The sequence below is a fragment of the Eptatretus burgeri genome, chromosome 12 (genome assembly GCF_056783735.1).
Source record: "Eptatretus burgeri isolate ZD-2024b chromosome 12, Ebu_testis_v1, whole genome shotgun sequence".
Classification (NCBI taxonomy): domain Eukaryota; kingdom Metazoa; phylum Chordata; class Myxini; order Myxiniformes; family Myxinidae; genus Eptatretus; species Eptatretus burgeri.
Genome location: NC_140972.1, coordinates 84127274 through 84143633, shown reverse-complemented (window position 1 = coordinate 84143633; position 16360 = coordinate 84127274). Strand labels below are relative to the sequence as shown.

The 16360-nt window shown below is 44.2% G+C and overlaps 1 protein-coding gene and 1 long non-coding RNA gene across 3 annotated transcripts in view; one reads left to right on the top strand and one right to left on the bottom strand.

Annotated features, from left to right (window-relative positions):
• The window catches only part of LOC147016015 (protein unc-13 homolog B-like), a 1009527-nt gene that overhangs the window by 8006 nt on the left and 985161 nt on the right, over window positions 1-16360 (bottom strand). For both annotated transcript variants that reach the window (XM_085848698.1, XM_085848699.1), the window contains 2 exons: window positions 9802-9949; window positions 1020-1109 (listed from right to left, as the gene is read on the bottom strand). In XM_085848698.1, coding sequence (XP_085704824.1) covers window positions 1020-1109; window positions 9802-9949 — 238 coding nt within the window. The remainder of the gene's footprint in view (window positions 1-1019; window positions 1110-9801; window positions 9950-16360) is intronic.
• LOC147016019 (uncharacterized) overlaps window positions 1-16360 on the top strand; it is a 114415-nt gene that overhangs the window by 19873 nt on the left and 78182 nt on the right. The window lies entirely within an intron of this gene.

Below are 16360 nucleotides of genomic sequence, written 5' to 3'. Positions count from 1 at the left end.
ATTGAGCTCAACCACCACCAACCACCATCATAATCATTATGACATTTGCACAAAAATTAACCTTGAAGGTTCCGTATTTAATAGACCGAAAAAAAAAGAAAGAAAGTGTTTCTGTTTTGGGCTTGACTCATTTTCCAAGAATAACACTTTTCCCACCCTTTTTCTTTTAAAGCAACTATCATGTTTCATCATTCACTTCAACATGCTCTTTCATGAGCTTTACTCCTTAAAAGAAAAAAACAAAAAACCATAACAAATATACCAAATAAGCAAAGGGAATAATTAATTATGAGTGGCTCTCTCGTGCAAAGCACAGGTGGATCTAGAATTTTGAAAAGTTGATTCTGCCTCTGCTTTTCATGATCCATCCACCTGTCTTCCCCCTACCAACCCCTTCCAGGATCTGGCTCTGACATGAAATAGTTGGAAATGAAACATGCTCCATTAAAAACAGCAAGGACTAGAACCAGTTATTGACTGTAAAACAAGAACACAGATGAATCAGCAATGGTGGCACCTTGGACAAACTGTCTTCCTCTCTGTTCATCCACGAGAATAGGAGTTAATTGAAACAGCAAATGCTATATCAGGCCACAAAGGAACCACAACGACATGTGGTGGGATAAAAAAAAGTTAAATGCAAGAACAGAAGAAGTTTATTTTTGTAAAATTAACCGCAGGTATCAACCATGATTACAGGACGGTGACGAGGCAAGTCATCTGCATTGAAAATCCAGACATGATGGAAGTGAATGCATTGACAGTTGCTACACTAAACTAAACTGTAATGCAAGAAATCGACATTGGCAATGTTAACGGTGATTCTTGCATTTAAAGGCTCTGCAGAGAATTAAGACAATGAAGGGTGCAATTCTGTTGGATTCACATTTGTACCAAGAGGCTCCCAAAATACCTTTAATTGGCGCCAGTCGTTTTAAAACAAAATAAAAATGCATTGGGAGTGGGGTGGTAAGATAAACAAGAGTTGCATTGCCCAAGCAGCGAGCAGCATTTCTCACCCTTGACGGTGATTTTCCGTTCACCCGTGCCCGGATGTGTAATAAGATCAATGTGGATAGAGAGCTCTCCCACAGATTCCTTTCCTTTACCTGCAAGGGAGAAAAAAATGGAATGTCTATTTGAAATCAGGGTACACACAAAACGAGCTCAACAGCAAGATACAATGGTAGTAGCCTCATGGAATTCAAGGATGGGGAGAAGTCACATGTAAAGGAGGGTTTGTGGTGGGGGAAAGCTTTGGAATAGTCCAAGGTGTACCTCCGAAGAGGGAAAAGAGAAACGACAAATCACACACGGAGAAGAAGCGTACATACTCACCCCTGTTCTCCCTCTCATGAGCACCCCTTCAAATTCCTTAATTTGATACATTTCTTCTTACTGTGCCTCCACATCTAATTCACTTCAAAACCAATCAATTGTAAATACTCTTACTGCAATCTCTGGCAAACCGTTTTAATTTACCAACCAAAAAAGGTCAAATCATTGATGTCGATTTCTTTATATTCAAGAAGTATTTTCCAGTACACAAATTTGAAATAACTTCAAAACGTCTACATGCATATACTTTGCAGATTTCTTTTAATATTGAAAATAACCTCAATCATATCCCCTCCTTTAACCCCCCATTCAATGAAAATAGCCACCATTGGAGGCGAGCGGGGTTAATGGATCCTGACACTTTTTAATCTTTGCTGTTCTTTCTAATTTCAGCTTTTATCGATGTATTTTTTTTAGCTTATTTAGAATTTAAATTTCAAATAAGTTCTGTCCATCCGGTCCGTCCATCTGTCCTTCTGTCTCCTATTTCGAGTTGTCCTGCCAAACCACTGGGCCGATCCGGCTAAAATTTGGCAGCAATGTTCCTCTCCTAACTGGTAACGGGGATTGCAAGGTTCGTTCTGGTCACGTGACTAAGTAGGTCAAAATGGCCAACTTAGTAAATTCCTTCAAAAATCTTTTTTGCCACACCCACCAGTCAGAATGCCACCACATTTGGGTTACAACATTAGGATAAGGTCCTGATGTTAAATTGTGGAGGCCATGCTGATCACGTGACCGGAAGTGTGCCAAAATGGCGGTCATGCAAATTCCTCCCAAAATCTTCTTCTCCTGATCTACCAGTTAGAGTGCCACCAAATTTGGGTTGCAACATCAGGCCAGGGTAGGGATGTTAATTAAATTGCTGAAGTCATGCCAATTACATGAGCACAAGTGTGTCAAAATGGCGGACGAAGTTAACTTTTGGGAAAATCGCGTAAATTCTTTCAAAAATGTTATTCTCCAGACCCACCAGTCAGAATGCTACCAAATTTGGGTTACAACATTAGGACAGGGTCCTCATGTTAAATTGCGGAGGCCATGCTGATCACATTACCGGAAGTGGGTCAAAATGATGGACTTCGTAAATGTTTGGGCACGTAAATGCCTTCAAAAACCTTCCTCTCAAGACCCACCAGTCAGAATGTTCCCAAATTTTGGTTACATCATCAGGCCAGGGCCCAGATAAGCTGCAGGTCCAGTGGTCCGATTTTTTTTATTTTTGTTCTTGCAAATAAGACCATCACTTCGCTGATGGGAATGCCAATCTTTACATCTTTTTCTTTCGGCTTCTCCCATTTTTACCTGGGGTCGCCACAATGTTGGTTGATCACCCTTCTTCATCTTCTCCGGTCAATCACCCATCCTTTTTCCAATTCCCCAACTTGTAATTCTCTCGTCACCCCATCCTTCCATCTAGTTTTCATCCTTCCTCCTCTCCTTCTTCCTAGCAGTCCCATCTCCATCACTTGCCTCACCACATACTCTCCTCATGAAATGACCAAACCAATTCAATCTCTTCTCGGCTACTTTCTTCAATCAGATGACCAAACCACTTCAATATCTTCTCGCCTACTTTCTTTGATGCTTCCACAATCCTGACTGACCCCCTGTTATACTGGCTCCTAATATTGTCTTTTCTTGTCACTCCACACATCCATCTCAGCATCTGCATCTCATTTATATCCAGTTTTGTTTCTCTTTCTTTGATGTTGCCAAGTTTCCGTACTATATAGCAATGCCGGTATCACGGCTGTCTTTGTAAAGTCTTCCTTTCAGTTTCAGCGGGACTTTTCTATCACACAACACTTCACTGCACTTCTTCCAATTATTCCAACCAGAACTAATCCCTTGCTTAATTTCTATTTCCCTATTTCCATCTTATGCCACCACTGACCCCAGGTACTTGAAGTTCCTCATTTTCTCCAGATCTTCACCCATAATCTTTACACGTTCAGCCTGATCATCTTCCCGAGGCTCAAACAGACAATCCAGATATTGAGACTTTGGTCTACTGATCTTCATACCCCTATCTTCCAGTGCTTTTCCTCCATTGCTCAAGATCTTCAGTCATATTCTCATCATCCCCACCACATAGCTCAATGCCATCTGCAAACATCATTGGCCATGGCACTTCCTCTCTCAGTTGCTCAGTTGGAACATCCATAACAATCAGGAAGAGGAAGAGGCTCAGTGCTGATCTTTGGTGCGATCCAACTTTAACTTCAAAACCCTCACTCTCTCCCACACTGCTTCTTACTATTCATTGTCTGGCACTCCTTGTACATGTCATGTAATAGCCGTATAAACTTCTCAGGGACTCAACGAATTATTGAACATCCCCAGACTTCCCCCCGAGGTACCCAATCATCAGCGTTCTCTATATCAATGAATATAAAAAACTTTGTCACTTTGACCTTCCCTGTATTTTTCCATCACTTTTCTCAAAACAAAAAGGGAATCCCTGGTGCTTCTTCCGGGCATGAATCCAAATTGACCTTCATGGATTTCCACTATTTTTTCTCAATCTCTGATCTATAACTCTCTTCCATATTTTAAAGGTACGTGGGAGGAATTTAATTTCTTGGTAGTTTTTGCATCCTTGGACATCGCTCTTTCCTTTAAATAATGGCATCAGAAGACTTTGCCTCCATGCCCTTGGAATTTCCTCTGATCATAACACTGTTGAATAGCTTATTCAAGAACCAAATCCCATATTCACCGAAGCAGGTCCATACTTCCACTTGTATCTCATCAGGTCCCACTGTTTTGCCATTTTTCATTCCTTTCAATGCTGTTCTTATCTCTTCCAAATTCATGCTAGTTGTCCCTAGATTTACAACTTCATCTTCTGTCTTTTTCCTTGGGTTTTCTTCATTCATAAGCCAGTTATAGTATTAGCCCACATTACTGTAGCCTGGTGTTGGCTTAGTGGTTAGGGTGGTGGCTTGGGATCCTGGGGTCCTGAGTTCAAGCCTCGTTGGCCACTGAATTAATATACACCAGGAGGTTGACTCAGCCAGCCTGTTATCCTTCTGAGGTCGAAAAAATGAGTACCAGTGTACTGGTAAGGGGGACTCTGCATCAGCGGCATAGCTGCGTCCCAACCAATGATGCAACCAGCAGCCACCGGCTGCACTCGATAGAGAGGAAAGGTATGGTGGGATATTTAACATCCACCAACAAATGCTCGCAGTTTGGTCCCCTGGCTTAACATCGATCCAAGGGACGGAACACACATTGATGAATCACCCTGCCTGCGAATCACCGGGCAGACCATTTATAGCTGGTTCGGGATTTGAACCCAGGCTGCACAGCTTCGAGGTGAGTGTGCGTACCTCTTTGCTATCCTGCCAGCCCCGGTTTGAATATAAATTTGTGGAAACATGAAAGAAAAGTGAAAACCCATTACATATACTTGGGGTGAGGAAAATTAAGGGAAGGGGAGAGGATAATAGAAACGTGTCGTGGAAGGCAGACCCCGGGTCAATTGCAGTCACAATCTAAAATCAGGTCACAAGTGTGCTTCAATTGTACTTGAACTTGTCAATGATCATTGGAATCGACTCCAAATCCAGTTGGAGCAGGAGGAAATTTAAAAGTAAGAAATGATTTGATAAAAGTATGAGAAAAGGTGGGAAGAGCCTGATGTGGTGTATGGCCAGAGTCGATAAAAATAAAAAATTCTAACAATGTCACGTACAGTACAATGTTATTTATACGGTGCCTTAGTTCTGGCCTATTGACTGATTAATAGCTGACTTGTATTACTGAATTATCACAAATTCAAGTTCTGCAACAACCATTAACCCAGGTTAATGTTCTTGCACCACCTGCCATTTATCTGTCTGTCCTAGTGCCCCTAAAGTCTTAAACGTAATGTGCATTTTACCATTCTACCAGCTCTCAAATAGCCTCTTTCCTTGTGAAATAGAGAAGAAGCATTTGTAAATTATTTTATGATTCGAGCAAAGGAAAGGATATACTTTGTCACAAACAGTTATTTCCTCATTGTGCAAGATGGAACAAAGTGCTGCATTGCATCATTATGAGAACAATTCCTGAGTTAGTTATCACAGTGCAATGCTTTGTAAAAGGAAGTCTCTTTTGAATACTAGTGTACCCAATTAGCATATTCAAACATAACAAGTGTGGTGGCTTTAACGCCCTCCATGGAATTGCTTGTCGTGTGCAGAAACGTACAATTAAAATGTTTTTCTGACACATCATTCCAAATACACAACTGCAGGATAATGCTATTCCGTGTGGTCATGTTTATGTTTGTGCACACCGACTTGTCTGCCTCGCATGTGTGGGATACACGGCGGTCGAATTGCATGTGAAGTGCACGTAGGATTTGCTTCTTGTTTACGATCCTGTCATGCCTGATGGCTTATGGAGCCTCCTGTTGGAGTCACGGCACTTTTGTCTGTTTTGGGCCCACTGACTGATCGCCGTCCAGGTGGTTTCTAGCTCCCTCAGCTCCTTTTATACTGTACGCCACTGAGTCCATGTATGTTGTGCAACCCTCGTTCCACCTTCAGGATTCCAGTGTATCGCTCATTTTGCGATGTTGTTTTCCATACACAGTACATACCCAATCAATCTTCACCTCCTGATTTTAATTTCCTCCATGATGTTTTTCTTTGCAGTCCTTCAATTCTACCTCGTTCTTGCTCACTCTATCTGGCAAGAATAATCACAAAATATTTTTGCACAAAATAACGAGTTCAAAGAACACCTTATCCCGCACAGTCTTGAGAAAAAGGACATGGGAAGGGTCTTTTAAACCTTTGCTTTTCGTTTCCGAACAAATTCTATATTTCCTATGAGCCGCCATTTTGTGTGAATGTCGATATTCCTCAACGCTGAATGTGCGAGCAACACATTTGATTGGTCAAAATGGTGTAAAATTTTGCCCAAGTACTGCAAAACTGGAGGTTTTGGAAGTGGCAAGGTGGTTTGTGTTCTACAGTATTCAAGTGTATAATTCAATTAAATTAAATAAAGTTTTAAAGGCTGTAGGGGAATTTTTTTTTCGGGTTTACCACCGTTGATGCAGCGTCTTTTGCACCACCTTGTTTTAATACATTACAGTAGTTATTCGTACCTATTGTTTATGTCCTTCACGATGTTCCTAAAACAGGAAGCTTCCTGTTTGGAATGATTTTCAATTTTGTTTCACTGCCATACAGGCAGACAAATAAAAACAATCGCATTCCTTTCTTTGCGTGCGCGATCAGGAGGAGATTCCCCACAATTTGTAAAATTCAGAGGCAAAGTACTGCTAAACTGCACTTCGTGTTCCGATTCTCGGTTTGATTTGTGTATGACAGTGTTCAAATTGTAATATTGAATTGAAATCAACTGGTTCCTCGATCATAGACTGCCATCTGCAGACAAACAGACATACAGACAGACAGACAGCCAAACTGAACCAATTGCTTCACCCCACTTTTCGCATCGTGAGTGGGGTAATAAAGGATTTTAGTTTCTGTGCAATGACTTTGGTGACTTTCCATGATTTAGAGCCAAATATTGCATGTGTAGAGTATGCAGCATACACAGTGGTTACTGTCAAAAATTTGAAACTTCGTTTTTGTGTTGTATTATTTTTATTTACAGATTTCTCTTTGCCTCATAAATGCTATTCTTCTTTCCGTATTCCTTGTAAAACACGATCCGAGTCCCCACCTTGGTTATTTTTTTTGTATACAATGTCGAGGCTCGTATAAGAGCTAACACACAGAATGTATAACAAAGGGAGCAGGAGAAAAGAGGGGTGGGAGAGGGAAGCACAAAACAGTGGGGGAACAAAGACATGAGGAGATCTGTGGAAGGGAGAAGGATAGGGAGGGGAACACGGGGTATACAAGATGGACATTGCAGGGACTTTCAGGAAAGAAAGTAAGGAATTTTAAGGAGGTGGGTTTGGGGTGGATTAGCGGGGGTGGAAAAGATCGACGATTTGGATGGGGGAAGATAAGAGATGGTGGTAAACAGCTGTTTTGAAGACCTGGAAGGAAGAGTGGGATTGAAGACAGTGTGGGAGTTTGTTCCAGAGGTGGGAAAAACAGAGGAATGAAAGAGTGAAGGTGAGCAGTGATCTTGATTTTGGTAGTTTCACCAGAAGGGGGTTGCTGACGGACCTTGAGCACCGTGCAGAAATAATACAGAGGGGAGGGGGGGGACAGATCATAGACAGAGCATGGGGGGTGAGGCCAGAGAGGAGATGGGAGAAGACAGAAAGACCATCGACCTGCCGACAGTGAGAGAGTGAGCGACCCAAACGCTTAGCCTCACCACGGGAGATACCAATGATCCTAAAAGCCTTGGTTTCCACAGTGTGAAGCCGAGAAAGGTGTGAGGCGGGAGCACCAGCCCAGAGGGGAGAGCAGTACTCCATCAGGCCATGGACGAAAGCTTTGTATGTGGTCAGGAGCTCAGGTGTACCAAGGAAGGACTTTGCATGATGGAGGATGCTCAGTTTGGAGGCCAGCTTGGAAATGTAGTTTTCCCAGGAAAGATCATGGCAGATATTGTGAGGCCCAAAAGCCTGAATGAAAGGACTTCTTCAAGAGGATTGAGAAAGTAGATGGGAGGGTTTTCCAGATGGTCCTTTCGGAAAGACATAGTGAGAGTGTGAGATTTGTCAGGATTGAAAGATACGTTTCAAGTGTTGGACCAGCTTGTGATTTTATCCAGGTCTGCAGAGGGTGAAGAGGCTGCTACTTGCCGATCTGAGGGATGAGAGGCAGAGGGTGGAGTTATCAGCAAAGAGATAAAGAGGATTTTCCAGAGAGTCAGAGAGATCATTGATGAAAACCAGAAACAGCACAGGGCCCAGAATGCTGCCTTGAGGAACTCCAGCCTGGACAGGAAGAGGAGATGAGAGAGAGAGACATTAAGAGCCACACATTGACTGTGACAGTAGAGGAAGTTCGAAAGCCATGAGTGGAGATTGCCTTGGATACCATAAGACAAAAGTTTGGTGAGCAGTGCGGGATGCCAGACAGTATTGAAAGCTTGTGATATGTCAAGGGATATGGCTCTGATTACATGTCTGGTATTGAGGATCTCCATCCATTGTTGGGAAAGCAGAAGCAGCTTGTCCAGGGTATAGTGATCTGGTCTGAATCCAAATTGATGATCAGAAATCAAGCCATTGGAGAAGAAGGATTTAATGTCGGAACCGATGATGGATTCCATGACCTTGCTTAGGATTGGGAGAAGGCTGATTGGCCTGTAGTTGCAGGGATCTGTTTTTGCACCTTTTTATGCATAGCAGTAATATTTGCTGATTTCCAAGCAGACAACAGATTACCTTGAGCAAATGAGAGGGTGAATAGAACAGACAGAGGGTGAGCAAGAGCAGCAGAGCAGGTTTTTAGGACACATTAAAGATGCCAGAATCTGTGAATGCATAGAAAGTTTGGAGGTTGTAAGGTATTTTAACATGTTCTACGTAATACAGTGATTCATTGTACAGCAATATTGCCTGTGTAGTGCATGCTGTGCATTCAAAGTTTGCAGTGATCGTTTTCATCCCTCTCAAGCCTTTTGTCTCGTTCTTACATGGGACACAGAAATATTGAAATTTGTTATGAGTCTCCTTCTGGTTTCACCGGATGGGACCATGGGTTTGCCCTCCATCTATCTGTCCATCCATCCGACTGACCCACCTGTGGTTTTTCAAACTTTTTCCTCAACCCTATAACATATTCAACTGAATCTTGGTGCATGGCTTTATTATGATAAGTTACAGAGCAAGTTCGAGTTTTTTAGGGCATTGTGTCTATTTTTCACAGTTATGCCCTTTTTGGACTTAAAAAATATCATATTGGTTGAGGACATATATTGTAAATCAATTCTCGCTCTTGTTTTTAACTGTCTTAAGCTCATCAAGGAGATTGCACATATGATATGCAATTAAAAGGTGCGCCATTGTACTGCTTTTTATGAACTACAAGGACACGAGTAGACAGCATAAAATCAGCATAGTTATAATGAATTTCAAACTAAGATCCCAGCAACAAGGGCCCATGTTCAAATGGGAACACTAAACATGCCAACCAGAAAATTAGAATATGGTAATTGAATGTCATCTTGTATTGAGCCTCCTGGGTCTGCTGAAGAAATGAAGATTAAATCAAGTTCCGAACTTGAAAGCTTTGAAAAGATGGGAAAGAAGAGGATGAAAAAGAGAACTTTAATGTCCAAATACCAAGTGAATGCAAACGACAATGTTAGCTCAACATTCAAATGGTACGTTGTACATAAGACAAATTAACGTGTGCAGATCCATGAATAAGTTACCAAGTTGGTGGATTTTATACATGACTGTCTCAGTCGATCTATACTATTGTCTTTGTTATCCTTTGTATGTTCATAAAATAAAAAGAATGTAAAAATGTGGAAATTGCACATTGGAAATATCACGGCCATGTTGGAGCCGTTCCGTACCCTGTGAAGTCTGCGTTTGCATGAAGCTCTTGATGAGTGTGTCTGTTGGCTGTGTGTACAGCGAGAGGGCGTGTTTCAGAGACTGCTGCTCTGGACTCTTCTCCAGGAACGTTTTCTTGAGGCCACTTCCTCCCGCATGGAAATATTGCTGCAATGAGGGAGCAAAAAGCCAATAAGATGGGGGTAGTACAGAATACATGTAGATTTAGTGACCATCCATATAACGCCGACACGAATATGACCGAATTTTACCGTTCCCCCATTGTATGCCCAATACATTCCATTTATTTTTATTCTCTGATCTTATTCCAATCATCCTTCCCTTTTCTTCCCATCCTCTTCACTTACCACCATCCACTCAATGCTCTTCAAAATATTCCCATCTTCCATTCTTTTCTTCAAATTTATTCACTCCTTTTCTCCCTGTGCATATGATGTGTTGATAGCTCCTCGTTGTTTGTTACTCCATTTTATCCGAACTGACAGTTTTTGTATTTCTATATTGCTGGAGGCACGATGGTGAAAGGCCCAAAGGAGTGAGTAATGTGTGATATTGTACGACTGTACTGTTCCTTTGAGAAAGTATGGTGTGGTATTACAGACATGACATCAAAGTTAATCAATCTACATCACAGTCAAAAAAACACCATCCCTACACTCCCATCTTCACCCTTAAAAATCCATGACTACATACATACATAATGTCGTGTTAAGGGCCGATGAACATCGGCCACTGAACAGATGGACTGAACAGCCTTTAACCCCCTTGGACTGAGTTTGAATAATGGCGGCTCTGTACGTGGTGGATCAGAGAAACACACGAGGCTCTTACCTCTTTTAAAATGGGGATTTATTGTCCAACAAATAAATAACCAGGGGATGGTAGAATCATGACGAAGGGATACGACAACGGAATAGGGGGGAAAATGGGAATCCAATAAATAATTATATACAATAGACGATGAAATCTATAGCACCCCACACCAGATTTGTTCACAGATGGGGAGAGGGAACGAGAGAACCGGGTGGGCCTTAGCTCTGCTGGTGGACGACGAGAGAGAGCAGGTCCACGGGCAGGAGGGATGAAGCAGGTGAGCAGGCAATGAACAGGGAGAAGGCAGGAACAATGAAGCAGGGCACACGGACCAGACACAAGCAGGAGGAAAACAAAACCGATTCCCATTGAGGCAATTCTCAACTCTCCGGTTTTTCTGGTGAGATCCCCACTCTCCCGTCCCTCTCGTGAGAACACGATTCCAAAAGCTGCTCCCCTCTAGGGGTGATGAAACTCCGCCCCTCAGGAGGCAATCAAAGCTCCTCCCCTTTTCTCCTGGACAATGACGCTCATTCCAAAGACTGTCCCTCTCTCTCTTTCTTGGATATTTGCTAAGGCTCCACCTTGGAACCTCACCCAAGGACATTACATGAGTTTGTACGTATGAGTTCCTTAATCTTAAACCCTATTTAATTATCACCACCACCATCATCTGTATGGTACACATTTAAACAAGACAATCCTTAAGCTACGTTTCCCGACTTAATTACATCGAAATTGGCTAACTACTCGTACATGGACCACACTATTCGATACATTTCTATCTGTTTGAAGGCAATATCTACCCACCTACAAATGAAACACAACCCCCCCCCCCCCACACACACACACTGGAACCACAGCTCCTGCAAGGTTCACTACAGGGGCAACAGCTCCAGCCCTAACACTTACAGACTCACACCTAATTAACCTCAACAAAATAAATCAGGAGGGGCTATGAGAAGTGAGCCGTAGCTAACTTACCTATTCTCCTTACTGTACTACCCTCACAGTTCCAAACAAGATTCAAAAATGTACAATTCTTATGTACAGTTGTCCTCTCTTGTCTCTTTGCTCTGATGTCTGGGGGTGGGGAGAGAATAGTTTCCAAAAACAACAACCAGGCCTACCTTATTGACAATTTAAATTATTCAATCAAACCCCACTACTTGACCACGACCACAGTGGATGCCACCTGCTCCAATTGTCAGCTGAGCCCAAATACCCAATATCAAAATGACCTATGCAATTTCATGGGCTACCTACCCTCCATAGCACAAATCAAATTGCACGGGACCGAATGGAACATTCCCTCATGTACACACAGCAACAACCATCATATTCTCTGCAAGGCCATGGCTTCATCTTTTCACACTGCAGGTGTGGCCCTAAACTCGGCAGCAGGGAGGTCCTGCGCAAACAAGATGGTCAGAGCGCTTCAGGCTGTAGTGCCCGCAGCTCTAAACAAGCCACCTGACTTACAATTTCTTTGCCTCCCTGCTTCAAATTCTTGACCCACAGCAGCGAAACAGCCTCGTTGCTGCAAGTCCCACCAGAGAGGATCTCCACAACACAGGCACTCCTGGCATCTCGCCAGGCCAGCAAGGTCTCCCTACCCATTGGTCGACACCCAAAACCAGACCCTCCACCGACGGGCCCCCGAACTCCAGACACCACTGCCTGCCAGGGATGAGCTACCTCAGGAGGGGCTGCAGTCTCTGTTCCTCCAGATGCTGATCCACACATATGTACACACACCTTCCTCACCAACAAAACCCCAAGTGTTACGACCCCCCCTCCCCACTGTCATTCAATTTTACATCACCTGCAATATCAGGTACTGGGTACCTATGTTGCAATGATCTGCTTTCACTATATAATCACAAACACCCTAACAAAACACAATTATTTATTCACAACACGCATCACACATTACATTTTAACACTTTTCACCTGATTGACATGCTTGGCTTCCATGGCCACTCTTGGCCATCACCCACACCAATTCCTCAACTCACCTGCATACCCCCAATACCAAGGCATGGCCACTCATGACAATTGGGAAAGGTAAATTTAGTACAAATCCAATTACCACTGTGGTGCCTGTTCAATACTAACAGCACCTGCTGCAGCCAATCTCCTCAGGTAACCCATTCCAAATTGTACCCAGGGCTCCCTTCCCCAACTGAGAACCCATTCATATCAGCAGACCATCTGTGGAAGGCCATGCGGATAGTGGCAAGATCATGGCAGGTGGTTACACCTACTCTTGATATGCTTGCTCTGATGGTTACCATGCCCAAGGAGTTGCCATAGCTGTATCCAATAAGATGACTCCAATGATAATTGAGGTAACACCGGTCAACGAGCGTATTATGAGACTAAGGATTCGTCACTCCTTAGGTGTCATTTCCCTGGTCTCTGTCTATGCTCCGACTGAGGTGAGTGATCTCACCGTGAAGGATGCATTCTACGCCACGCTCGAGTCTGTGGTTGATCAGTGCCCCAGACGAGATACACTTCTAGTCTTGGGGTATTTCAATGCATCGACTGGCGCTGATAGGTATGATTATGAGACGTGTGTTGGTCCCCATGGGTCTGGAACTGTGACACAGAATAGCATTAAGTTCCTTGACTTTGCAAGAAGTGGACATAGGGTGGCTGGTTCATGGTTCCAGCACCCACAGTCTCATCGCTGGAATTGGGATTCCAATGCTGGTGGTGTAGCAAAGGAGATTGACCATGTGCTCATTGGTGGTCACGGGAGGATGCTCCAGAACTGCAGGGTCGACAGGAGTACCCAGTTTCTCAATACTGATGACAGGCTTGTTGTAGCAACTCTGACATTTCAGCTTCAATCTGGGATAATGGTACCACCCAGGCCTATGCTGGATGTTGGCAAGCTCATGGGTGAGAGGGTAGCTGAGGAGTTTGCGAGCAGGCTGAGTGGGGATTTTGGGGGTCTCGGTGCTTTGGGGAATCCTGAAGAGTTGTGGAGTGCCTTCCAAACAACTATCCTTGATGTTATCGGTTAATGTCTTGGAACTCACCAGAGGACGAAGAAGAGTTTTGTCTCTCAAGGGACTCTGGATACCATTGACCAGAGTTGCAGGTCCAGGCTTAATGGCAGAGCTGAGCTGTTCAGGGAGTTGAGGCGCAAAACTGTACGTGCACTGAGGGTTGACAAGGAGGCCTATGTGAGAGGAATCTATGAGGGGGTAGAGCATCACCTGTGGTCAGGTGATTCTCGTCCTGCTTACAGGGGAATTCACACATTGCGTTCTTCCAAGCCCGTCCCTTGGTGTACTGCAGTTAAAGTGGAGGATGGTGGGCTCTTGCCAGAGGAGTCCAAAGTGAAGTCCCACTGGGCCAGTTACTCTGAGCGGATGTACCAGGCTGACCCACCAGCTGTTGAGTTGGATGTCAGGGGTGTTATTATCCTGACTGCTGACCCACCAATCAACTGTGATCCACCTTTGTTTGTGGTAACACAGGCTGCAGTGAACCGATTGAAATGGAGTAAGGCTCCTGGGATCTGGGGCATCCATACTGAACTTCTCAATGCTGGTGGAAATGCTGTTCTCATGTCATTGCATGCAATTCTGTGCTCTGCTTGGAACACAGTCATCATCCCAACTGACTGGAAGAGGGGCCTTGTTGTCCCTCTCTGGAAAGGGAAGGGTGATCGCCAGGACTGCAACAACTACCGAGGGATGATGCTGCTCTCAGTGCCGAGCAAAGCCTTGCTCGGGTAATTCGTGATCGGGTTCGTTACCATCTGCTTGAGCACAGAGCAGCCAGACTTTACACCAAAGGCATCAAAGACATCAACGATTGACTGTATCCTTGCTCTTCGGGTCCTCGCCGAACAGAGATGAGAGTTTTGGCAGGGGCTGCTTGCAGCTTATGTTGATCTCTGCAAAGCATTCCATTCAGTGAATTGGGATGCCCTCTGGAGGATTCTTGGTCTTTGTGGGGTGTCACCACAACTGATCAATCTGATGTCTGAACTATACTGCACTCTAGTACTGAGAGTGCTGTGCGATGTGTTGATCAATCCCTGACTTATTTCCAGTTGTTACTGGAGTTCGTCAGGGATGTGTACTGGCTCTTACACTTTTCAGCAGTTGTATAGACTGGATTCTGGGGAGGATGTTGGAGAGATAAAGCTGCCATGCACCGTTTGGGAATCTCGAGATCACTGACCTTTACTTTCGCAGATGATGTGGTCATCTTTGCAGAAACGCTGGATATCCTTATGGGGGTCCTTGAGGCACTAAAAGAGGAGTTGGAGCCGCTGGGATTATGGGTTTCCTGGGTCAAAACTAAGATGCAGGCTTTCAGTGACATCTTGGATGCTGCTATCTTGTGTTTACCTGTTTGTGATGAGGATGTTGAGGTCACGGCAAGATTCACTAACCTTGGCAGTGACATTCATGTCTCCGCTGGCTTTGAACCTGAGGTTAATAGATGTCTGGGTCAGGCCTTGGGAGTCGTGGATTCACTGGATCATGGGGCGTGGCACTGTCGGTACCTTTGCAGGAGAACGAAAGTCTGAGTCTTCAGGTTCTTGGTGCTTCCAGTCTTGCTCTATGGATGTGAGACTTGGACTCTGACCAGGGATCTGAGATGGAGACTTATTTCCATTGGTGTCAGGTCTCTTCGGAGAATCCTTCGCTATCGCTGGTCAGACTGTGTCCAACAAGCAGTTGCTGAGATAGACTCCAATGATATTTGTTACCTGCATCGTCCCTCAGTATCATCTGTGGCTACATGGACATGTGGCTCATGTTCCTCATGCTGATCCTGCTCACCAGTTTCTCTCAGCAAGGGAGCCTCATGAATTAGGAGGCCAATGAGCTGACCATGTGCCTCATGGTTGCAGCAGGTTGATCAGCATCTCAAGGAGATGGCGATGGGACAAGAATCCTGGGGGATGGCCAGACAGAGGCCCCTGGAGTACCGTCGGGAAGTGGATGCAGCACTGCGCCCTTCAGCGTATGCTCCCATACCTGACCTACTGCAAAACTTTTTTTTACTCACTGCCCCGTGGTGGCTAACACACACCCTGTGCACTGCGGGTCAACAACTCTGGGTGCCGAGTCGACCACATAATTACATCGAGATGGGCTAATTACTCGCACACGCTCTATTTGTTCTCAGGTAAATCTACCCCCCTACAAACATAACACAGCCCCCCCCCCAAATCACATGTATAAATATGTGTATGTACATATATTTATATATATTTTCGTGTCCACAGCCGATGAACACCAGCCTTGGACGAATAGACGGACGGTCTTAAGTCTGAGGCAAACAGCCAAAATTCTAGGCAATATTCAAAGATTCAATTCAAGAACAATGGTTTAATGAAAATAAATGAAAGAGGTGAAAATGAGAGGTGAGGTAAAACTAAATCCTAATTTGAGACGTCTCCACTCAGTCACAAAAACAGACAAGGGGAAAGATAAAAAAAAGAAAATTCCCCCTTTATGCCAGCAATAAGCTTTGCATCCAGAAATGGCCTTTACAAGCCTCGTGGTCGTCGAGCCTCAAAGTCACCACACAGGAAGCGTACAAGATGGCGTAGAGTCGCTCTTCATAGCGACTGAGGTAACGCACGTGAGGTAATTTGTGCGGGCGGTCCTCTTTCGCTCTCCACTCCGTCTGAAACGCCAAGAGCCCCACAAACCGCCATCACACCGACTCCTCGCAATCAAAATTCCCAAATATCACTGTCTCTCA